At 38.2% G+C, this 27500-nt stretch overlaps 1 protein-coding gene across 1 annotated transcript in view; it reads right to left on the bottom strand.

Annotated features, from left to right (window-relative positions):
- LOC106880788 (syntaxin) overlaps positions 1-20583 on the bottom strand; it is a 59722-nt gene extending 39139 nt beyond the window's left edge. Inside the window, exons 1-2 of the mRNA XM_089341054.1 lie at positions 20492-20583; positions 17542-17615 (exon numbers count right to left, since the gene is read on the bottom strand). Of these exons, the coding sequence (XP_089197180.1) occupies positions 17542-17615; positions 20492-20564 (147 nt within the window). The 5' untranslated portion in view covers positions 20565-20583. The remainder of the gene's footprint in view (positions 1-17541; positions 17616-20491) is intronic.
- Positions 20584-27500: the final 6917 nt, after the last annotated feature.

Genomic DNA, 27500 nt, shown 5'->3' with positions numbered 1-27500 from the left:
AAAAAAAAAAAAGAAAAAGGCTGGGCACTAGGGTGGGAGGCAGGGAGGGAGGGAGGATGAGTTAGAGTATCATCATAATAAGTGTGGATGTGTGTGAGTGCATATGTGTGTGTGTATGTGTATATGTGTGTGTGTACAGACACATACATGCTTACATCTATATGTATATATGATATATATATATATATATATATTATATATATACACACACACACACAAACACAAAGGACTATATCAGTTACTGAATGATAGAGGAACAGGAGCCACATTATCAATTTCATTAACTTACAGCTGTTTCTTCTATAAGAAGCAGTGCACTAGAGCTGAGTGCTTTTGCAACACCCTCTATAGCCTCTTCAGAGCTATTAACGTATATGTGCGTGTGTATATATATATATATATATATATATATATATATATATATACACACACTTAACTTTTCATTTACTTATAAAGTTACATAAGTAACACCAAGAATTCCATGTAATGTTACACGCACACACACACACACATACACACACACATATGTAGGTGAGGAAACATTGGCAGCGTAGTGGGGGGTTATGAAATTGAGGGAATGAAATAACAAGGGGGGATTGGGGAAGGTCTGTTAGTAAAAAGGATTTATGGGGGAAGAAGTAAATAAAACAAATCCTGGATTAAAATCAAAAAAAATCTTGTAGAGTGTATTGCATGTATCAAAACGTATGTGGGTATGTGACATACACATATATACATACATACACACACACTGTGCAAAACTAGAAATTTACTCAATACATCCTTGTATTAGAAATGTGAAGAATTATATATGACAGTTAACCCTGACCATCTCTCCTACCCATACCTCTCACCTGGCCAATTCCCCCCCCTCATTCATCTTTCTCTTTCAACTGAGATGTCCTTGTTTTCCAAGTTACTTGGTGAACCTACTGATACTGGTGCCACATAGAAAGCACCCATGCTGGTGCACCATGTAAAAAGCAGCTATCCATCCTCATCATCCTCATCATTATTTAGTGTTCCATTTTCTATGCTGACATGGATTGGATGGTTTGACAGCATCCTATGAGCTGCAAAGCTGTGTCAAACTCAAATATCAGATTTAGCCCGATTTCTGTCACTGCAGGCCTTTCTTAATGCCAACTACTTTACAGAGTGTACTGGGTGCCTTTTGTCATGCCATAGGCATTAGTGGGGTCACCAAATTTTTTGGAAGATGAGAAAACAACCCCCACCCCTAATATAATAACACAAAAAAAAACCCCTCAATTTTTGGCAGGATTTTATTTTCATCTAAAATAAAAACCCTCTAAAAATAAAAAAAAACAACTCACAAACAACAACAATATCCCTGTAGGAGAATAGGGGTTAACTGTTCTCATCATCTGAATCTACTGAGGGTACAGTTGTTGAGCAGATACAGTCGGCCAAGGGGTTGACTGCCAGAAACTGTGACCAGATGTCTAAACCTGTTTATTTAACACATGACAAAACTATCAGACGCTACACATTTCTAACATAAGGTCATATTGAGCGCCTTCCTGTCTTTCCACTACAAAAAACAAAAAAAACTTTTCTCTCATACACACACGTATAAATACCCACAAATATATTTAAATTAAACTGAAAAATTAATATAATCTCAAATTAAAATAAAAAACAATTAAAAATAAAACAAAGAAAAAAGAAGGGAGACATACCTCTTTGTTGATACAACTTACACCTTATGTACATACATATATGCATATATATATTTATATTTATATATATATATATGCATACATATACATACATATATATATAGTTGAAAACAAGTATTTTTATATGCATAGAATAACAATGTATATTGCTTGAATAAAGAAGCCAATACAAAAGTGTAGTCTAATATTGATGATTAAAATCTATTGACAGCAACTTGGAAGCTGGGTCTACGGCAAACCCTAACTATTCATTCTATGTTGTAGAGGGGAGAAACTGAATTCAAATGAGAGGGCAATTTCAGATGGAAGTTTGTGCATCTGTGTAGAGAGAGGGAATTAGGAAAAAAGGGTTAATGATTAAGATGAGATAGGTGGAGGTTTAGGGCAGCTGAAGTGTGCAATAAGTTAACAGGTAGGGGTTTGTAGAGTATTAAGTGGACAGGGTTTTGCAATGAATGCACCATGCTTTATCTCAGAAGAGGAAATCATTGCACCCTTCAGACACACCCCAAATGCTTTAACCAACTCTCCGAATATCTCCATCTTAGCATTAACTTCATCCATAAACCTCTTCTACTTTACACTCACTTCTATCCCAAATAAAAAACTGACAAATTGTCCGTCGTTATCAATATCACTTTTCTGGATACTAAACCTATGGCACTGCCATCTCCCATTTGAATAGATTTCTCTCCCCACCCTGCCCCCTTCAACTCTCCTTTCTACTATTCTAAACTTCGAAGTTGCTGTCAATAACATAAACACAAATGAAAAAAACTATCTATCTAAATGAACAATATATATATATATATATATATATATATATATATATATATATATATATGTGCAAAATGAAGTTTATCAGTCCAACAAACAACAACAATAATAATAGTAATAAAATAATACTACTACTAATAATAATAATGATAACAACGATAGTAATAATGATAATAATAGTAACAACAACAATTACAACAAAATAGGCATTCAAATTAAAGACTCTTTTTTTTCTCCATGTGAAGTCAGTGAAAAGAAAAAAAGTGGTAAAAAAAAAAAAAAGAGAAAAAGAAGATTAACATCAAGAATAAGGAAGTAAATGGAAGTGGCTCTGATATAGAGGGAGGATGGACAGATGGACGGGGTCTGGACACTGGTGACCGCTACAAACAGAATCGTAAGAAACTGTGAGAAGGTATTTGTGTGTGCCTGTACAGATGCTTGTGTGTGTGTGTTTGTGTGCTGCATGCACACACACACACACACACACACAGATATGCTGAAGGAAAATAGAAATAAGGTGATGATGATGATGATGATGATGATGATGATGATGATGATGAAATGCAGCAATTGATAAAATGCATGAGTGTATGTGTGTGTATGTGTGAACATGCATGTTTAAACAGTCACATATATAACAGAAGAGTGATATAGGAGATTCACAGCTAAAATATGTGTGCATATATGTATGTTTGGCTGTGCAAGTGTGTATGTGTATGCATATATATATATATATACAGACACACAGAGCTTTGCATACATAGATACACGTATTTTCGTGTGCATGTGTATAAATATGTGTGTGTGTGTACGTTAATATAAAAACATATAAATAGGTATATTGTCAAGTTATGTTTCGTGAGAAGAGAAAAAGTGAAAGGAAAAAAAAAAGAGAAAAAGAAATGGTGTCAGAAAAAAGAAACACAAACACACACACACACAAATACATATGTACGAGTATATGTACTTAAAAAGACGTACTTGTGTGTGTGATTCATTAAGTACAGAGAATGAAATGAATCAGGCTTGGTTGCAGGGAGAAAAGGTTTACAATCTAAGGGAGATAACTCTAATTTGCATTTCAGAACTCCGTGTGGAGCAAGTCTTAATTCCTTGTTGAGTCCCAGATCAGCACTAATAGACCAGGCTTGTATCTAAAAGACTCACAAATCGTGGCCATCCCATCTTTTGTGTTTATGTTCAGGAATTACACTACCAAATAAGACAGTAGAGGGTTGGATGATCGGACGGTGATTTTTGGGTGAATTGGCTGGTATGTATGGTTTTTTTCTTTGACTTGAGAGAGTTCAAGCCAGTTGTTAACAAAGCGACAATACATTTTGAGTTATGAGAGTTCCTGGTGTCTGTAAATATGTGGTTGAGTTGGTGTGTTGGTTGAGCTGTTGCTGCATACACCCAAGTGTGTGCATCTATTCACATAAGAATCTCAGATGGAGAACTTTTGGAATGAATGAATGAATGAATGAATGAATGGGTGTATGTGTGAATGATGTTTGCCTCATCTTGTCAGACGACAGCCATCTCACATCCAGCCTCATTGTTCTCATTTACTCTCATCCTTCCTTGCATGTGTACAGATACGGCTTTTCAGGCCCACCGTGCACCCAACACCATAAGACTTTATAAAATGCAAAACAAACCAGGACATGAAACGACTAGTGAGACATCTGTATCATCACCATCGTCGTTTAGCGTCTGCTTTCCATGCTGGCATGGGATAGACGGTTTGACTGGAACTGGTAAGGTGGGGAGCTGCACCAAGTTTCAGTCTGATCTGGCATGGTTTCTATAAGATATTTAATCATCCATCCTTCTCCAGCTTCTATCAAAGTCCCCATTTCTTGGTCCCTTATTATAACGAAAGGTTTCGTTTTAGTTTATTTTATTCCCCCATTACTTCAGATATATGTGGGCGCCCCTCCTAACAAAGACAGAACAAAGGTCCTGAATCTTTTCAGTACTCTGTACTTAATTATTATCGGGCATATCATACATGGCATGTGTTATACCAGCAAGTATACACAAGTACACATACATACACCTGCACACACACACACACGCTTATATTTAAGCATCATACACACACACACACACACAATCATTTAATGTCCATTTTTCACGCTGGCATGGGTTGGACACCCACACCAACACACACACATATATATACATACACACAGACACAGAGTCATATGCACACCATATCAAACAGACACACATACGTATCCACACACGCTTAGACGTCCATCCAGAGAAAGTAGTCTACAGCTAGGTGACGTGAAGAAAGGAAGAAAGAAAGGAAAAAGTGAATTAAAAGTGAAGAGAAAAGAGAAGAAGGTGAAATCCAAATCTATTGTAGCCTTACTTATCTCCATTTGCCTCTTTATGCGTGCTTTACACCGGTCCCTGTAGTCTATCTGTGTTGTGTTGTAATCATTCATGACTTCAACAAATTTACGTGATATTGTAGAATACTGGTGACAAGACGGACGGACGGACGGACGGTTGGGGAGAGCAGGAAGACCCAGCGACAGAGCAAGACACAGAAGGACAGATAGATAGATAGATAAGAGAGAGAGAGAGAGAGAGTGATAGACAGAGAAAGAGAGAGACATACACACACACACATTCACACACACACACAGGAGTACACGCACACGGTATTGATATCGGTGCGAGTGAGTGTGTGTGAGTGAGTGGATGTTCACGTGTGTATGTGTGTGTGCATGAGAGAGAGAGAGAGAGAGAGAGAGAGAAAGAGAGTGAGAGAGAGGGAGGGGAAGAGAAAAGAGAAGAGAAAAAAAAAAAGAGAGAATTAGTTTCAAGATGGTCAAGGGGAGAAAACAATGTAAATTAAAGAAAAAAAAACATTGGAAATCCATCATTAACATCATCATCATCATCATCATCGATAATCATTGTTGTTGTTGTTATTGTTATTGTTGTTGTTTGCATCAGTGTTACAGTTGCCATCATTGTTGTTGTGGCAGGTGACAAACTGTGGTGGTGGTCATCTGTTGTGCTTGTTGTTGTCTTTCTGCCGCTGAAACAAAGGAAGATTAAAGAAACTGCCACAGGGATGCATGATGTGTGGTTGACGAACAGGGTGGATGGGCAAGGATGGAAGAGGAAAGGGAAAAGAAAAAGAATGAAAGATGTGTGGTGGTGGTGGTGGTGGTATATATAGGTGTTTAACCCCCAAGCTTAGCCCTTATCCACTTGGCCTATGAAACGAGGTGTTCCCAATAGTGACCCCTTCACCCTTGGTTTGGACATAGCATAGAGTGTCATACAATAGTGATACGGATGCTTTTTGTAGCCGGTGGAGCAACCATTTAGAGCAGTGGTGCTTAACCATTTTTTTCATCTATGGACCCCTTTGATCCCTTTTACATATTGGTCCCCCCCCCCCACTAGCCATTTGATGTTTAAAAACTAGTTTTACAGAAACTCATTTCAAAATTCCTATTTCATTTTCCATCAGTTCATTTGCGTGGGTTTGCAGTGTCCAGAAATATACAGAACTACATTGAATGAATCAACCCCAGTATTTATTCTATCAGTTTTCTATTGCTGAACCACTAGGTTACAGGGAGCATAAACAGGCCAACAGCAATTGTCAAATGATAGTGGTGGGCAAACACACACACACACACACACACACACACATTATGGACTCTTCTCAGTTTCCATCAACCAAAGGCTTTGGTTAACCCAGGGCTATAGCAGAAGACACTTGCTGAATGAATTTGAACTTAGAACATAACAGTAGATGAAATGCTGCTAAGCATTTCGCCTGGCGTGCTAACAATTCTGCCAGCTCACAGCATTAACAGTAAACCTAATAATCAAGACACTCCACCCTTGAACACTCCACCTTTTATGAAGACAGTAAATTTGGGATAACATTATGCTAAGTGTCCAGCCCTTTTTAAAGGTCTTACTTAAGCCTTTTGCAGAGGCCATTGTCCTCGACTTCTCAACCCTAGGGTCCAAAGCCTTGTTGGTTTTGACTTTGTCATCAAAGGGTTCTGTAATTTTGCTTTTTCTTTATCTAGATAAGGGTGTCAGTCCTTTGCAAATCCATTTTTTATGTCTGGTAAGGGGTGGTCCATATTAGTCCGGCCTTTGTTTTCTGACAGGGCTAACATAAGAGGCCTTATGGCACTCCACTGGCATTGCTCTCAGGGTTATTGAGGCATGTAAGTCACCACACTGCAACAAGGACTGGACCCTGTCCTGGTTTTATTGAGATGGCCAGGTGAGATTTCAGCAGGATTTAACTCGAGTGTTTTGTGGAGACAGTTTGTTCTTTATTGTGAAGTGATGGGAGGGAGAAAGTATGAGTGGAGGTAGGCAGAGAATATGAGTGGAGGTAGACAGAGAATGAGTGGAGGTAGACAGAGAAGGAGTGGAGGTAGGCAGAAAGTATGAGTGGAGGTAGAGTTTAAGTAAAGGTAGACAGAGAGAATGAGTGGAGGTAGGCAAAGTATAGGAGTGGAGGTAGGCAGAGAGTATGAGTGGTGGTAGAGAGTATGAGATGAGGTAGACAGAGAGAATGAGTGGAGGTAGGCAGAGAATATAAATGGAGGTAGGTAAAGTATGAGTGGAAGTAGGCAGAGTATGAGTGGGAATAGACAGAGAGTATGAGTGGAGGTGGAAGATGAAGAAGCAAATGAAGAAAGGATGATGAGAAAGAAGGACAAAAAAGATAGGAGGGAGAGAAAAGAGAGGATGCTGAAGAGGAATTCTATCTCATCTAAATTGGTGCAAAGAAAATCATCATCAGTAACATTATCAATATGTTGTATTAACAATCACAACAACAACAACAACAACAGTAGTAGTAGTAGTAACAGTAGAACTGAAATAGAAACAGAAACGATTATTATTATTATTATTATTATTATTATTATTATTAATATACAGTCGTTGTTGTTGATGTGGTTATGAAGGGTGTGTGGAGTGGCAAAATATACTAATTTCACTGATTCCTTCACTGTGTGTGTGTGTGTGTGTGTGTGTGTGTGTGTGTGTGTGTGTGTGTGTGCATGCGCACATACATGTGTGTGTGTGTGAGAGAGAGAGAGAAGAGTAGAAGAGTGTACAATGAAGGATAGAGAAAGCAGAGAGCGAGAGGGGGAGAGAGAGAGAGAGAGAGAGAGAGGGCAACGAGAGATAGTGTGGCAAAAAGAGAGGGGCTAAGAGAGGGAGAGGGAAAAAGGAAAAGAGGGGCAAGAGAGAGAATGAGAGAGACAGAGAGAGAGAGAGAGCGCGTGGGTGGAAGCAAGAAGATGGAGATGTTTTCCTTTACATATCTTATATATGTCTTAGTGTGTTGTCACTCAACATCTGCAATCAAAGTCATCAGACCAGATTATTAATTATCTCCACCTTCGCTAAGGCAGAGGTATTGTTTTCAGTCGAGTTTGTTTGTTTGTCTGTGGACAAGATGTCTCAAGAACCGCTGGATGGATTCAGATGAAACTTTCAGGCTTGTTTGGCCCTGTGACCGGCACAAACTGATTAGATTTTGGGATCGATCCAGTACCGGACAAGGATCCTGGATTATTGCATTATCTACTTTAAGACAGTTAAGTGTGATGATAAAGTCATTAGGTAGAAGAATGTGGATATTAGCTTCATTTCATTTATACTACGCTGTGAAGTGGCAGTTGATAAGAAGGGAATCCAGAAGTAAAAAAAAAAAAAATGCCAGGAACTCAAAACTTAAAGGGACGTAACTGAATACCACAAGGAATTTTGTGGGAACACTACCGGTTACTGCCAATACACCTTTCTATAACAACATAGCAATAATAATAATAATAATAATAATATGGCCAAAACATCAAAGTAAAGGTAGAGAGAGAGGGAACTATAAGAGAAATACAGATAATTAGTAATTAAATGGCAGGGGGAGTTGTATTATAGTTAAGACAATAACAAAAAACAGGAATAATAGTTTTTAAAAAAATTAAGAAAACAACATTACTTCTTCATGTATGTTTGTTTTTGTGTCTATTTAACTTATTTATGTATCCTTTATTTATTTATTTATTCATTTATTTATTTATTTATTCTGTTCAATGAAAGTAGGTGGACAAACTTAGAATGGTTGGTTGGTGTGGAATGAGTGGGTTGAGGTTAAAACTAAAGAGAGAAAAAGGACTTTTTCGATGTTAATGAAGATCATTTCAGCAATAGGGACCTTGGTTCAGGAGTCCCAGATTTAATGAAGATTATCAGATTGTTGAGGGCCTCAGTGTAATTACACTGCAGTGTGTCCTGGGTATGACTTTGAACTGCATCCAGTTGAGGGGGCCCTCATTTGGTAATTCTGGGATTTTAAGGATCGTGGAACCACCTCTTGATCACAAATATTCCCAGGTCTACTCTTACCTGGAGCAGTAGCACCTGTCAGGGCTCCAGCTATGAGTTAATTAGCAAACTAGGGCCTGCCTACCTATGTATATGAATACTTGATCTCGTGGACTCTGTGGAAGAAACTTTTGTGGTTCAATGGAGAGGAAAGCGGCTGCAACCATGCATCATAGAGTGCAGAGAGCAAGATGTGTCAAGTAAGACATCTTGTCCGTCCACTGCATCTGTCTCCATCTCCTGTCATCTTGACCTGGTCTTGCCACTGGACTGAAAATGTTGACAGACGACAACAACAGCCGCCACCGCCGTCACCATGATCATGCGTCCGTTTTCCATGTTGGCTTGGGTTGGATGGTTTGACAGGGGCTGGCTAGGCACAACACTGCCCCAGTCTTCACTGTCTGTTTTGGCAGGGTTTTTACAGCCAGATGCCCTTCCTAACAACATTGACCTTACAGAGTGAACTGAGTGTTGTTTACATAGCCAAAAAACCCACCTTAAATACACAAGAATGCATTTGGATAATGCAGGGCTAGAGGAGAAAGTGGACGGGATGTTCAGGGGTGGGATGCCTCAAATGACAGGTATGCTCAGTTAAGGTTAATCCTGATGCTGAAAGACAACAACAAACCACATTCCACACAACCAACCAACTTAATATGACAAAGAACTGTTTTAATTATTACTTCAAAATGTATATATATGGATATATGGATATATGTATATATATATATATATATATATATATATATATATATATATATATATATACATATATACATATATACATATATATATATATATATATATACATATATATATACATATATATATGGATATGTATGTATGTATGTATGTATATATATATATATATATATATATATATATATATACATACACGCACACACATACATATATATATATAACAACAACAGTGAAGACATAATGATGTTTTACGAACCAGCATTTTGTTCAAACACAATTTATTCAAATTATATATGTGTGTACATACATACATGCATACACATACACACACGGTATTTACTCAACTGCAATGCAATTTCAAACATCATGGAACTCACACTTCTGATAAAAAACAAAAAAAAATCAATAATATATTTTATTTTATTCTTTTTTCCTTTTTCATTTTCTATTGACACTTCAGTATAATGTCAGCCAGCACTTTTGAGTCCTGATGTCTTGGATTAAATTTCTTGCATTATATATGAATAAATATACTGTGTGTGTGAGAGTGTGTGTATGTGAGTCAGTGTGTGTACAGACACACAGACACACTAATTTATTTACACATATACAAGTATAATGGAAATATGCATAAACATAAAAGGAGAACATAAAACATGGTGTTTCTGATTCTATGTTGATAACTAGAGAGATTTGCCGAATGATTGATTGGCATTCCGTCTGTTATGACAACGAGGGCCTCCAGTTGATCCGCCTGACAGAACAGCCTGCTTGTGAAATTAACATGCAAGTGGCTGAGCACTCCACAGACACGTGTACCCTTAATGTACTTCTCAGAAGAGGTTCAGCATGATGCAGAAATGTGACAAGGGTGGCCCTTTTGAAATACATGCACAACTTGTTTTTGCCAGCTGAGTGGACTGGAGCACCGTGAGAGAAAGAAACTTGCTCAAGGACCCAATGTGTCACCAGGAATCAAGCTTGCTGCCTTACACCCATGAGCTGAATACCCTATCCACTTAGCTACGGGCCTTAACCAAATAAGATTACATTGGAAGAAACAAATGGATGTGTAATTAATAGTCCAAATAGACACCTGCTGGATGTGGATGTGTGTGTGTGTGTGTGTGTGTGTGTGTGTGTGTACAGTAGTAAAAAAGGCAGTGTATTCCACAGTGAAACCCTGAGAATATTTCATGGATGTGTACCCTTTAATTAATCTTTCAGGTAGAATCAATATGACAGGGCTAGCCCACTGAATAACATACACAGCCTCCCTTGGTTCATAGTTAAAGTGGTCGAGTATTCCACAGACATGTGTATTCTTAGCATAATCCTGAGACATTTTCACACACGCACACACACATTTACTCTTAATGCAACTGTGAGGCAGAATCAGTATGGCATTATGCATGACAAGGCTTGCCCCCATTAAATTACTGGTACAGTCCATTTGGTGAGATCCTGCATGATTTTGTATACCAAATTTCTCTCACAAAACTAATGCTGAGCCAAAGCTTTGGCAGAAGATGCTGACCAAAGGTACTGTGCAGTGGGACTGAACTCAGGACCACATAATAGTGATCTTCCAAACTATACAATCATAACAACATCCGTGGCCAATTGCCTTCTCTTTTCTTTTCCCTAGTTTTTTCTTACTCTTGCACTTATATATATGCATATTTTCATTTTTATGTATACACATACATACATATACAAATACATACATTTTAAATATATACACACATAAATATACATTTTATATACATATTATATATAAACACACACATACACACACACACATACAAACATACATTACACAAACACACACACACAAATATATACATTATATATATATATATATATATATATATATATATATATATATATATATATATATATAAGGGGACATAATTTCAGGAACCAAGAATTGTCATAGTTGTGTACTCAGAGATGTTAATTTGATCTTTACATTCAAGTTTCTGTTCACGTAGGGAGTAAAAGCTATGGCTTTAAACAAGTTCTTTTGCAAAATATTGGACAGGGATTCAGATGAGATCATTTTATCTATTGCTTTCAGTGAGGCCTGGTGTGTTTATTTCTACATCAAATTGGTGCTCATAATGACTAATTTGCCAAATAGTAGAACATTGCTTTATCAGCTGAAATATCAATCTATGCCACTTTAGCGAACTCAATGAGGATGGGTTTGGATAATCTTACTGCCACTCGAAGAGCCTATGATGGTTAAAGCATTTATATAGCTGCTTAGCAACACTGGACCACTATAAAATGTTAGCTCAAGCCAGATGGAAAATTTGGCAATGACAGTGGTGGTGGTGTAGATTATAAAGTAACAGAAATATAACAAAATAATTAAATGTCTTAACCTATTTGTTACCATTATTCTTCATAAAATATATTGTGTATGTACTTCAATTAATATGGAAAATATTTGAGAATTTGGAAACGCTTTATTAAAATAAGTCACTTTTGTCAGTATTAAATTCTTGTTTGGAACATATTGGAAATGTTTTTCCATAAATAATTATGACAGAATTGTATGATATAAATATGAACACTTCAAAAGAGAGAAGGGTTTTGTCTTTTAATCATCAAAGAACCAGGGTCAGTTCCAGGTTGGAATGAAAAGGGTTAAAGGTTCGAAATGAGTTGTTAATAAAGATTATAATTTTTTGAGAAGATTATTAACCTCAACTTTAGAGATGAAGTGTCTTCTGAATTAATATCTTCAATGTTTTTTTGTAATATGACAATTGGCACCAGCAAGATGAAATAGCTAATTACCAACTGGTTGAGTATTAGATACAAATATTACAAAACAAACAAACAAATAAATAAAAACTTTCATCTCAAAAGATAAGGTTAATAATCTTGGGGGACAAAAAATTCTAATCTTATTCCGACACAAATCTTCAGGTGCTCCAAACATTAAGATTCATCAATGAATAATATCTAAGATTCCATCGATTTAATTATTTGATTTATGGAAAGAAATTTTTTAAAAATTGAGTGATGACTGCCAGCTCTACAATAACCCCCAGTAGGTACAGCTATTGGCAATGAATGTACTAACCACCCGTGGGTACACAGCTATTAGAAATGTTCACATTAAACACATGTGGGTTCACAGCTATCAGAAAATTATCATTAGAAAATGTCAATAACATGTCGTTGTTATATAATATTTAATAGCATTATATAATATTACATTATATAATGTGTTGTTATATAACATACAATGTAACAAAAAAATAATCATGTTTTGGAGAAGAAAAATAATGATAATAAAATATTAACAGTACATATACAATTAATGATTATCACAACAGCAGCAATAATAATAATAATAATAATTAGTATAACAGTAATAATGATAATTTTTCACAATGGCACAAAGTCAGAAGTAGTAGTAGTAGTAGTAGTAGTAATAATAATAATAATAATAATAACTGTATAAGTATGCATAAAGGATGCTAGTGATTTTCTTTACAGTATAAAATCTAAACATTGGGAAAGAAAGAGAGAATTAGATAAACTGACAAACAGACAGACATAAGGGAGGCTTCTCATTGACAGACAAGTTTCTGGATCATTGGGACATTTTACTTGATTTCTTTCTTTTGTATGTGTGTGTGTGTGTGTGTGTGTGTCCTTGATAAAGTTTCTTGCCAACAGTTAATACTTAATAGTGCTTGTCATTGATAATTATTTTTTGATAAAACCACTGGCTATTTGTGCCTCATTAGACATTGTGATTCTATGTATAACACTAGCAGGAGATATCACTGCTAGTTCCAGCAGTCGGGTGTCTACCATTGACAAGGCCAGGGAAGGCTGAAATCATGTGATCTGGCAGTTTTGATGGTGGCAATGGTGGCGAGTAGTCTCATGTTAGTGATGTGAATAAAAGTGCTTGTATGCACCAGAGGCCCATTTGAGAGATTTTCTCATGGTAACTATCACAGTATTCTGTGTTTTCTAATACAACATCCACTTTTAAGTGAGGATACATATATACAGTCTGTTAAAGTCTGTCATACCGGCCATGATGAAATACCACAAGGTATAGAAAATACGTATTCGCCTTTATATATTTAATCCTTTATATTGAACACTCAATATCTCATATATTCAATAAGACATATTCCATATATTCAATAAGACATATTCCATATATTCAATAAGACATTCAATACTTTATTTCATTGTACCATCCATTTTTATTTTATATTATATATTATATTATATATTGTATATTCCATATTCTATATCCCACATTGGTTTTGCAGGAATATAAATAAAACATAAAAAACAGACAGTGTTGGAACTCTTTTAAACAAAATAATATATTCCTCTATACACAATCATACAAAACCCCTTTTTTTGTATTTATTTTTACTCGCATATATATATATATATATATATATATATATATATATATATATATATATATATATTCATTTAAAATGCAGAGATGCCTATAATAGGACATCTAACCCGCTAGAAATAGCAGCAAAAGACTACATACCACAAAAATTAGGGATAATTTCGAAAGGGAATGAAAAATAATATATATATATACAGACACACATATACATACATAAATGCAAATGTGTATGTGTGTGCATACACATATACTCAAAGGGGAAATAATGATATTGTGTATGCTATATACTAAATATAAAATATAACAGGATCACATGAAGACATCAACATATTAACCAAAAAAAAAAAAACAAATATTAAAAAAAAAACAATAAATAAATAAAGCCTCATTCCTTCACTAGATGGAAAGTTAGGGTTATCTCCCTTGCAATAATTCGGCCTAAAGAAACAACAGGAACATTGTTGAAGGGAGTGACAAACTCAGTACAGAATACTCTCTTCTCTAAAATAGCAAGTAATAGAACTGATAATGATATGTGGATGTGTGTACATATAGGTGTGCACGCGCGCGCGAGTGTGTGTGTGTGTGTATTTACATGCGTTTGTGTAGTGGGAGTGAGATGTAATGCTTATAGATTCAATAAGTTTCCAAGGGAAAGAACTTTTGTATGGTAAATGGCAGAGATAGTTGCTCAGATATTTAAAATTGCCCAATTAGGAAATAAAAGCTAATAATAAAGTTTTATTTTAAATTTCATTTCATTTACTGAGTTGTTTATTGCTTATTGCCAAATAAACAAAATCCATCTAATGGACATCATTGGGAGACTCGACAATTACAGGTTTTCCTGTTAGCGGTGGACTTCGGATCAATCCCTATTCTATATTGATTCCTTACAGTACCTCCAGGAACCACTCACAAGGGATTATGGCTTCTGTACCATACCTTCCATACTTCTTTTAGGTGTCTGTGTGATCACGAGCAGACAGACACCATCTTGGCCCTCTCCTCTTCACACAAAGACCTGCCAAGATGAAAGAGGTGGAGGGGAAAACCAGGCTGTGCCTGCATCCTGCTGGTCATCATCATGGCTGAATAGGCTGCAACAACATGAAATTGAAACCCCGACCCTATTAGTCAGAACCAAACAGTTGAGACACTAATTTATTTCTAACACTGACACAAGACCACAAATTTCTGTGGAAAACAAACATTGAATAAGTATTCCAGCCAAACAATCATTGGAGCTACTTATAGTCATTATATATTGCAGCATAAATGGTTGGATATTCCACAGACATGTATTCTTACTCTTTTGATACCAACCAGTGCAAGACTATACTGGTTCTATGGTAATAAAACTTCTTTGTTTTGAAGTGATCTAAATTAAAGTCATTCATCAAAATTTTATGTTAATTCATGTTTTAAACACCAGCTTAATCATAAGGTTATTTTTCTTTATTTTCCTAAATTCTTCACTATTTTCAAAAGTAATTGAAACAAAAGCAGAGTATTTCAAAAGAAATATGTTAACAAAAGGCTTAAAATGATTGTTAGGCACATTGCATGACATGACTAAACCCTGTGGGACCAGCTTTGAGTTTCTGTCCATCAAATTTCCTTCACAATGCTTAGATCAATTTGAGGCTATGGCAAAGAAGTATTTCACAAGGTGTTGTACATCAAGATGGAATATATTTCTAGTCCCTGATTCTAAGAGATTCCAATCCTCCAAAATATTGCAATGGGTAGTGATTGCATCATGCAGTTTACCTGTCTGTTTGTACAGAGCATGGAAATCTTTCCATAGTCAACAATATGGTTAACATAAACACTTGCCAATAAATATTAACATATAGTGTAAACTAGGGAGATGGAGGAGAGGAAGGATTCTCTGTGTGTGTATGTGTGTGTGTATAAGGGGAGGTCATGTATTATTAAAGACATACTTTCATCTGGCAACAGGCAGTCTACCCACTACCCATCCCACTGTCTTCTAGGCTATTCGATGAGTTGTCTTTGTACAATATTCCAGAAACTTGGTCAATGAAGAGATTAAAAGCCAAGAATGAAGGAAAGAAAAAAAATAAAGAGTCGATATATACATACAGATATATATATATATATATATATATATATACATACACATACATACATGTATACATATATACACACACATATATAAGGAAGAAAAATAGGAATATATAAATGTACAAATGCAACTAGAGAAAAACACACAGACACACACACATGTAAAACAGGAAAAAAAAACAGTGAAACGGTTAGGTATAAAAATAGATAGTGATATGTAATAAGCGTAATTCAACAGGTGTTAACTATTTTGCTTTTTTTTTTAAAAATATATCTTAGTTAATTTCTTAATTGATATAAACTTAATAATTCTACTCATCAAAGAATCCCACTGGCATCCTCTGTGCATTCTAGGAATCTATGGAGTTAAGACAGACTGAGAAGGAACCAGAAAAACTTCCTTGATACCTGGCGAAAGAGAAAGAAAATAGAAAAGAAAAAATAACATTAGATTTATGCAATGGCTACAGAAGGAAAACAGATTCTATATCACACACACAGATACACATGCACAGACACACATCATTGGTTGTCAGCTCGATTTTGGACTTAACCACATTATTATTGCAGATGTATAAGGCTTGTAACAGGTTTGGTACATGGGTCATCAAATGACTGCCTCAAATGACAGCCAAGCCTTCATTTCCTTTCAAACCATTTGTGACAATTGTAACATGTATTTGTTGATTTTTCACTTTGGAGTCATGTGGTTTCAAGTTCAGTCCCACTGTACGGTGCTTTGGGCAAATGTCTTCTGCTATAATTCTGGGCCAACCAATGGCTTATAATTGAATTCAATAGAAAGAAACAGTGGAAGCCCTTGAGATGTGTGCATGTATGTGTGTGTGTGTGTGTATATGAAGGGATGCTGAAAAGTTCCTGGCTTTAAGGGTAACACGAAAGGCCTGGTTGGAGGCCCAACCTTCCGAGTTCTTTTACAGAGCTTAGAAAAACTGAAGGACCATTGCAATAAGTGTGCAAATCTGAGAGGGGAATATGTTGAATAAAATCATAATTAACTGATCCTCCTGTATATATATATATATATATATATACATATATATATATATATATATATATATATATATATATATATATATAATATTTTCTTTGACTTGTGTTTTACATTTGTTTTCGTGCAAGCCCCATAAAAAAATATCCAGGGTTTGGATCTGGCCTGGATATTAAAAAAACTGACAACCACTGATCTAGAACCTAGCTGATGGGCTTCTTCATAGTTTCCCCTTGATCTATGTTTAGTCACTCTCAATCTGTCACACAGTGTCTTCTTTCTCTCTCTCTCTCTCTCTTTCTACATACACACACACACACACGTCTTAACAGAGTGCATTTTCTCTTCCTCTTTCTTTCTCTCTGCCACATCTATCTCTCAACACACACACCTGTAACAAAGTCATCAACAATTCTAGAAACCAGATATATCCTCACCTGTGTTTTTCGTATCCTGAGATCGGCTGATGACTTATTAGAATGTTCTTCTTGTTCAATGTTTTGTTCAATAGCTACAATAAAAAAACAAAACAAAAAAAACAAGTTAAATAAATACAAGAAGTGAATTAAAGATTTCAGATATTATATTCCCGTTTTCTGTCCCCTCTTTTAAACTTCTCTTGACTTGAGTACTGTATAAATCAGTGGTTCTTAAGCGGGGTTTCTGGACACTGAAACATGTTCTCTCAGAGAGTTCAGTTGTGAACCTACACAAGTGAAGGTGTGAAAGAAAAAACAGGAATTTTGAAAGAAATATCTATAAAACTAGCTTTTAACCCTGCTGAGTGATTTTAATGTAGCAATGGCACAAACGTTTTTATGTGGTACCAACACAAGTGCTTTTTACATGGCACTTCCACATGACTCTTTCAGGCTAATCCCTTCACCAACAGGGAGTGCCCTTAATATTTCAGCAAGGTGCCAGATATCTCAGTTCTTTGTCATCTCATCTGAAAGGTTCAGCAACCTGAGGTTGTCATTCAGGACTCTGTCCCATGTCTTCCTGGGTCTACCACTCCCACAAGTTCCATCCACTTTGAGAGACTGACACTTCATTAGCGAGTTATCAGCATCCATCCACATCACATGAGCAAATCAGTGCAGTCATCTCTCTTGCAAACTGCAAGTGTTTTGCTCAAGAACACAATGCGTCACCCGGTCCAGGAATCGAAACTACAATCTTACGATCATGATGCTGACACCCTAACCACTAGGCCACGTGCCTCCACATATATCTATATACACACATATATATATATATATATATATATATATATATATATATATATATATATATATATATATGTGATAGGCTTCTTTCAGTTTCTGTTTACCAAATCCACTCACAAGGCTTTGGTTGGCCCGAAGCTATGGTAGAAGCACACTTATCTAAAGTGCCACACAGTAGGACTGAACCTGGCACCAAGTGGTTGGGAAGCAAGCTTCTTACCACCCAGCCACACCAGTAATGTAAGTGATGGAGTGGTGTTTAAATGGTGGTGTTGTGGTTGTGGCTGTAGTGTTGCTGGTGTTAGTACAGTGGTGATATTTGAAGTAGTGTTGTGGTGACAGTGTAGTGTTGGAGTGGTACTTGTCGGTAACCATGACAACCAGCAAAGTGGCTGTTGGTCTTTCATACTTTACACTAATTATTTATGGTAATTGGTTAGTTTTAATTAATTAATGACACCCAATTATCAGGCAGGGTGTTCTTTGTTATTCCCATGTATGTTGTTGAAGTGGTGGTGGCAGTGATGGTATGGTGGTAGTGATGATGATGATGATGGTGGTATGGTATGGTGGTGGTGGTGGGAGTAATGGTTGTTCTTCTGATCATTGCTATTGTTGTGAGTGCTTTAGTTAGTGTTACAGTTCTAGTTGTGGTGGTGGTGGTGGTGGTGGTGGTGATGGTATGGTGATGATGATGATGATGATGGTGATGGTGGTGGTGGTGGTCAAGGTGGTGGTGGTCAAGGTGGTAATGGTTGCTCCTCTGATCATTGCTATTGTTGTGAGTGCTTTAGTTAGTGTTACAGTTCTAGCTGTGGTGGTGGTGGTGGTGGTGGTGGTCAAGGTGGTGATGGTTGCTCCTCTGATCATTGTTCTTGTTGTTAGGGCTTTAGTTAGTGTTACTGTTCTAGTTGTTGCAGATGTTGTTGTTGTAGTTTTAACAATAGAGGGGAAAGTGGAGGTGGTAATTAAAAGGGGGTGGAAGTGGCAATTAATAGCCTACATCATCATCATCGACCCATTATCCTGTGAGGGTAGCATTGAGGGAATTATTATTATTATTATTATTATTATTACGGCGACAAGCTGGCAGAATTGTCAGCACACTGGGCAAAAATGCTCAGTGAGATATTCTGAGTTCAAATCCTGCTGAGGTCAGTTTTGCCTTTCATCATTTCAGGATCAATAAAGCAAGTACCAACTGAACACTGGGTCAATATGTATTTGTAGACTTGCTTGCGCATATACACCCATGGGATGTATGTCGGCATATATATACAAGTAACTGTTTTATATGCATGTATACATGCAAGCTTGTGTGTGTGTGTGTTAGTGGAGGTGGGCATGGCCTGACTGGTTATGTGTCAACAATGAGGGGAAAGGAGTGAACAATTAGAAAGAAATTAATATAATTAGTGTAATTAGTATTAACAGTGTACTTTGCTAACAGGAATAGTGATTGATGTTGATGTTGAGAGGGTATGGTAAGGGAGACAGGGGTGGTGGTGGTAGTGGTGATGGAGATAATGGTGGAGACTGTGGTAGTGGTGGTAGTGTTAGTCGTGGTGGTGGTAGTGGTTATAATGATGGTAATGATGGTAATGATGGTAATGATGGTAATGATGGTGGTGGTGGTGGTTGTAGAGATGATGGTGGTGTTGCTGGAGATAATGGTGGAGGCTGTGGTAGTGGTGGTGGTGATGATGGTGGTAATGGGGGTGTTAGTTGTGATGGTGGTGGTAGTAGTTGTAGTTGTAGTGAGAGCAATATTTGAAGAATGTTACTCCCTGGTCATTTGGCGGTGGTGGTGATGTATGGTGGTAGTGATTTGAGGCATACTGTTGTTGTACTGGTGGTGGCTTGTGGTGCTGTTGATACATGAGATGGTTATAGTATTGGTGGTGGTGGTGGTGGTGGAAATGATGTAGTATTGAAGATTACAGCAGAGTTGTTGGTGGTGATGGTCATGGCAGTGTTTGCAGTGTTGTAGTTGTGGGTAAGAGTGTTGGAGCGTTGTTACTTGCAATCAGTTCAGTGACATCATCACCTGGCACCATGACCATCACCAATGAAATAAGCCCAGTCCACTGACCAGACTCCACCACCACCACCATTAAACAACACAGTTCTCAAAAGACATCAAATACATCCAACTGACCCTTTAATTTTCCTCGAACTTTGTTAGCTGTCCTCTTGATGTCTGTCATCAATTCTTCCAGCTCTTCTTTCATTTCTGAAAAAAAGCAAAGAGAAAACAACACATTATCATCATCATCATTATTATTATTATGGGGGGGGGGGGGCTGGCAGAATTTGTTCTGGCACAACAGTTACCATTTACCCAGATAAAATACTTACCAGCATTTCGTCTGTCTTCATGTTCTGAGTTCAAATTCCGCCGAGGTCGATTTAACTTTTCATCCCTTTGGGGAGGTCAATAAAAAAAAAAAAGCCCCAGTGGAACCCTGGAGTTGATGTAATTGACTTGCCCCTACCCTCAAACTATCTGGTCTTGTGCCAAAATTTGATACCATTATTATTATTATTATTATTATTATTATTATTGTTATTTAAAGATGTTATGATAAGGGGACACAAACACACACACACACACACACACACATTGGCAGAATCATTAGCACATCAGACAAAATGCTTTGTGGTCTTTGTTTTGAGTTTCAAATTCTGCTGAGGTCAACTTTATATTTTCATCCTTTCAGGGTCAATAAACAAAGTATCAGTTGAGCACTTGAGTCAATTAAACTGACTTGCCTCCTCCTATCAAACTTGCTGGCCTTGTGCCAAAAATTTAAATCCTTATTATTATTATTATTATTATTATTATTATTATTATTATTATTATTATTATTATTGTTGTTGTTGTTGTTATTAAGGTGGTGAGCTGGCAGAATCGTTAGCATGCCGGGAGAAATGCTTAGCTGTATTTCGTTGGGTTTACGTTTTGAGTTCAAATTCCGCCGAGGTCGACTTTACCTTTCATCCTTTCTGGATCAATAAATTAAGTACCAGTCAAGTATTGGGGGCGATGTAATCGATTATCCCCCTCCTCCAAATTCAGGCCTTGTGCCTAATATAGGAAATATATACATATATTATTTATTATATATATATATATATATATATATATATATATATATATATATATATGTATAAAATATGAACATTAGAAATTGGGTTGAGCAACACACTTTATTACATAACACCACAATTGTTTCAATATTGATTGACCAACAGAGACATTGCTGAAGCATAATAGAAAATATGAATTAACACACCATGTCAATTATTATTATCATTATTATTATTATTATTATTATTATCTCAGCAAACACCAGTGAATTACATTTCCTCACAAAATTGCAGATGTAAATCCAGTGATACAATTGAGCTCACTGTATGATAGCATTTGTTAGCCGATACTTGTGGACAAGCTTTGAAAAGCAGACTACAACCTGGACAGAATTAACACACACACACACATACACGCAGCAGACTTCTTTCAGCTTCTATCTACCAAATCTACTAACAAGGCTTTTGTTGGCCTGGTGCTATAGTAGGAGACACTTGCCAAAGATGTCATGGAGTGGGACTGAACATGAAACCACGTGGAGAGGAAGCAAACTTCTTACCACAAAGCCACAGCTGTACAAAAGTATGGATAATGACCACCACACACAATTAGCTTTCGTTTGAATAAAATAACATTCTGATTATGTTATTGATGGTGGGGTGGGGGTGCATAGGTGCAGGAGTAGCTGTGTGGTAAGTAGCTTGCTTACCAGCCATGTGGTTCTGGGTTCAGTCCCACTGCATGGTAACTTGGGCAAGCGTCTTCTACTATAAACTCGAGCTGACCAAAGCATCATGGATTTTGTAGACGGAAACTGAAAAGAAGCCCATCGGATATGTGTGTGTGTCTGTGTCTGTGTCTGTTTGTCCCCCATCATTGCTTGACAACTGATGGTGGCGTGTCTACGTCCCCGTAACTTAGCGGTTCAGCAAAAGTTACTGATAGAATAAGTACTAGGCTTACAAAGTCCTGGGGTTCAATTTGTTTGACTAAAGGCGGTGCTCCAGCATGGCCGCAGTCAAATGACTGAAACAAATAAAAAAAAAAAGAAAAAGGGAGTGGGATGAGTAAAGGCAAAGTTACATTCTCAAGTCATACCAACTCATAAGGGCCAGTTTCCCGGTTTCCATGGCGTGTATATTCCCCACCTGGACGGGACACCAGTCTGTCGCAGGATTACTCATTTTTGCCAGCTGAATGGATTGGCGAAACATGAAATGAAGTGTTTTGCTCAAGAACACAACACGTTGCCCACCCAGTCCAGGAATCGAAACCACAATCTTACAATCACAAGTCCATCCCTAACCACTAAGCCACACAACTCCACAAAGGGAGGGGAATGGGTTCAGCTGATACATTAGGGATTCGGTCTGGATCCCAAAGGGCTAGAGAAGCGGGTGCTGTGTTAATTTGGTAGCCCCCCCACCACTCCATAAAATAAAATGAAAAAAGAAGGAAAAAAAAACAGGTATGATTCTTTAATTTCAGGAGGACCCTCTCCTTTTGAGCCCCAATAGTAGTATCGTTCCATTTTTGTCAAATTTCTTCCAGAGACCCTGGTAAAAGGAAGCAATGAGCTGCTAGTAGTAGTAGTAGTAGTAGTAGTAGTAGTAAAACACTAACATCATGTAATAAGCCCTTACTTTGCAAAGTCAGTGGAAGATAATATGAGGGAAATTTGGCTACCATTTCTGCCAGGTTGAGTGACTCAGTAGAAACCACTCTCATTTAGTAGTAGTAGTTTAATCTGAACTCAATGCTGATCAGAAAGGCTTATTCATGATCAACAGCATTCCAGCCTTGACCCCCACCCCTGACTCTAATTTTCATCTTCAGACAGTGTATGAGGACTTACATAATCCAACAATGTCCTTCTTTTTTTTGTTTTTTCTTTCTATCATTGTTAACAGTACATTTGAGGATGATTTAGCAGTTATTTTTAGCATGTCGAGCTGAGCAGCACAAAGAGATTCTGTGTTAGTATCGGTCGGTTTGAGTTGTTTCATCCTCATCCCTGATGGAGTTAAAACATTGGCACATTTGCTAATGACCTCGGTCTGGGTCATCCACACCACTGAGGGGGTCAACAGGTCAATAACGTCTGTTGCCATGTGGTATTGTATAGTTGCAGAAGTGTGTGGGAGTGTGTGTGAGACAGAGAGGGGGGAGGGGGAGGAGAGGAGAAAGCACATTGAACACAGATGTACCAGGGTAGGATAAAATATAACTAATAAACTACATATGCATAAGTGTGTATAAATCATCGTCATCATCATTTAAATACCATTTTCCATGTTGGCATGGGTTGGACAGTTTGATAGGAGCCGGCAAGCCAGAAGACTGCACCAGGCTTCACTGTCTGTTTTGGTAAGGTTATATATATATATAGTTAAAAACTTACTGTATAAAGGTGACGTGAAATGTATAGATATATGAAATTCTGTACGACACACACACACATGCAATTTTATTAAAACTGAAAGAATCTTCGCAACCTGTTACTCAGAGTTTCATGTAACTGCTTATCAGACACTTGTGGATAAAATGCTGAATGTATTATCACAACTGTCTGATGGATGGTCATGCGAAAATCTGAGTAACAGTTTGGGAACATTTTTGCAGCTTTAATAATCCATTCCAGCATGGAAAACAGATATGTATGATGACAATGATGATGACGTCAAGATTGTGGTTTCGATTCCTGGTGAAGTGTGTTCATTTGCAAAAACACTTTATTTCACTTTGCTCTTCAGTCATTTCGACATCTGACATGTGGTACCCTGTGCACCATTCATAAGCAATGTGGATTTGATGAAGGGAGCTGAGCTTAATGTACAGCGCAAAAAATTTGATCATCATAAGCAAATCATTTGTGCAGGTTGGTGAGAAAAGAAATTGCAGAACCCTCATCTGTAGTCTACGACAGGGCAGTTCACCATCACTGTCACCACAGCCACAACAACTACCACCATCAACATCACCTCCACGATCACCACCACAACCATCACCACCAACACATCACCAGCACCAGGCTAAAATAAGTCAGAGACTGGCAACAGAAGAGTATGGGTGATAACAGGAGAGTGAGGTTGGCAATGAGAGAGTGAGGCTGGCAAACAGGAGAGTGAGGCTGGCAAACAGGAGAGTGAGGCTGGCAAACAGGAGAGTGAGAGGGCAACAGGAGAGTGAGAGGGCAACAGAAGAGTGAGGGGGCAACAGAAGAGTGAGGGGGCAACAGGAGAGTGAGGGGGCAACAGGAGAGTGAGGGGACAACAGGAGAGTGAGGGGACAACAGGAGAGTGAGGGGACAACAGGAGAGTGAGGGGACAACAGGAGAGTGAGGAGACAACAGGAGAGTGAGGCTGGCAATGGGAGAGTGAGAGGGCAACAGGAGAGTGAGAGGGCAACAGGAGAGTGAGAGGGCAACAGAAGAGTGAGGGGGCAACAGGAGAGTGAGGGGGCAACAGAAGAGTGAGGCTGGCAAAAGGAGAGTGAGAGGGCAACAGGAGAGTGAGAGGGCAACAGGAGAGTGAGGGGGCAACAGAAGAGTGAGGGGGCAACAGAAGAGTGAGGGGGCAACAGAAGAGTGAGGGGGCAACAGAAGAGTGAGGCTGGCAAAAGGAGAGTGAGAGGGCAACAGGAGAGTGAGGGGATAACAGGAGAGTGAGGCAGGATCAACAGGAGAGTGAATCTGGCAACAGGAGAGTGAATCTGGCAACAGGAGAGTGAGGCAGGCCACAGGAGAGTGAGGCTGGTAACAAACAGAAGAGTGTGGGTGGTGTCAAGAGAAAAGAGTGCAGCTAGCAACAAGTGGGTGAAGCTGGCAAGAGGTGAGTGAGGCTAATGACAGGGTGAGTGTAGGTGACAACTAGGGAATGTGAAAGACAACAGAAGACATGTAGAGGGACATTGATGTGACCATCGATGACAAGGGGAAGGTGTAGGTCAAAGGAAAAAAGGGCACACGTGCAAGGAAGGGGTGGGAGCACTCACCCCCACCCCATCATCATCTCCACCCCACTCCCATCTCTGACCAGCTGAGAAGAGATCTGGATTTTTGTTATTCAAGATAATATCAAAATAAGGCAAGTTTACAAGTAGACATGCAGTGCCCCCTACCAACAAGTTTCTTGTTTTGATGAGGTGGTGTAGATTGCGGGGTGGGGGGAGACTCAAGGAACGGTAACCAACAAGTGGTTTTGTCTTGTGACTGGCAAACATCACAGTATGTTGGTGTGAGAGAGAGAGAGAGAGAGATAACAGATGAGAGAGAGGGAAACAGAGATAACAGATAAGAGGGAAATGAAATACATATACGTGTATGTGTGTGTGTATATATGCACATGTGCATGTGTGTGTGTGTGTGTGTAAACCACCCACATCTCTTTTACCATATATGGGTGGTCTGGTGAGAAAAGTCATCAGAATGAAGTGAGGGAGGGGGTGCAGAGAGGGAAATGATAAGAAGAAAGCACAAAAGGAGGAGGGGAGGGGGAATTGAGAAGAGAGAAGGGTGGTAGTAGCAGTGTTTATGGTGGCAGCAGCAGCAGCAGTAGTAGTAATAGTAGTAGTAGTAGTAGTAGTATTAGTAGAAGCATCACCAATCATGTGATGAAAGACAAAAATATGGCTTGTGTTTGCGGAGACACACAGACACATTGAAGGCACTCATAGAAACATAAATGTATACACACACACACACACACACACACACACACATACATACTTTAACACCCATTCATTCAATGTGTGTGTGTGTATACACACACACAAACACACATCCATAAAACAACACATTTAAAAATATATATCCACAGATACACAGCTTCCATTCACGGATGTGCACACACACATACACATCCAGATAGACACTCACACATCCATAGGCAGACACACACACACACACACACACACACACACACACACACACACACGGTCATGAACATATGTGTATACACACATATTCTTGGGAGCATGCACACACATACAGTTTTATTAGACATATGTACACACACACACACACACACACACACATACATACATACATATATATATATATACAAGCAGGCTCAAACACAAATACACACATCCTGATAAACACACACACACACACACACACATATATATATATATATAAACACACACACACACACACAGAATGTGACTGGGTGACATACAGACAGAAATACGGGTGAAGGTGATCGAAGAAGGTCAAACTAGCCATTCAGAGAATTTTCACACAGACAGATAGAGAAACACCCACACTCATGTTCACACACATACACATACATACATGCATACATATACACACACTCATACACACAGCAACACTGCTGCAGCAGCATCAAAAACAGCAGCAGTAATAGTAGTAGTAGCAGCATCTTCCTCATTCTGGCCCATCTGCAGCTAGTTAATCGACCAATCAGAGATAAGCTAGCTACAGAGAAGCGACCATATATGGTTATCCCAAACGGGGACGAGGGGGCGGCGTTGTACTGCTCTCTCCCTCCTCCTCCTCTTCCTCCTCCCCCCCCATGCTACCATTGGACAGAGTCTGCCTGTTCCTCTCCCTACCCCCACCACCGTTTCTTCTTCCCCCACCCCCACAGCCTCCCCTTCCACTCACAAACTCGGACAACACTCACGCGACACTGCGTCCAGCGCCCATCATTGCTGCGTTACACCGTGTCATGCCGTGCTGTGCAGTGCTTGGCCACGCCCTTTCATTTTCATTCATTCATTCATGAAGCAACTTGTGTGCATGTGTGTATGTGTGTGTGTGTGTGTGTGTGTGTGTGTGTAAATGTGTGCGTGGGAAAATTTATGTGTGTTAGTATGTGTATTAGGAGAGTTTGTGAGTGTGTATGCATGAGAGAATTTGTATGTGCGTGTGTGTGCGTGCGTGAGAATTTGTGTGTATGTATGTCTGTGTGAGATAAGTTGTGTGTAAGAGAGAATTTGTGTATGAGTGTGTGTGTGTGTGTGTGCGCGTGTGTGAGAAAGACAGACAGACAGAATTTGTGTATGAGAGAATGTATGTGTGACAATTTGTGTGAGTGTATGAAAGCATGCATGC

This window comes from Octopus bimaculoides, chromosome 24 (genome assembly GCF_046866305.1).
Source record: "Octopus bimaculoides isolate indiv1 chromosome 24, ASM4686630v1, whole genome shotgun sequence".
In the NCBI taxonomy this organism is placed as follows: Eukaryota; Metazoa; Mollusca; class Cephalopoda; order Octopoda; family Octopodidae; genus Octopus; species Octopus bimaculoides.
The sequence above is the reverse complement of the archived record's forward strand: the minus strand, read 5'-3'. Positions and strand labels throughout refer to the sequence as shown.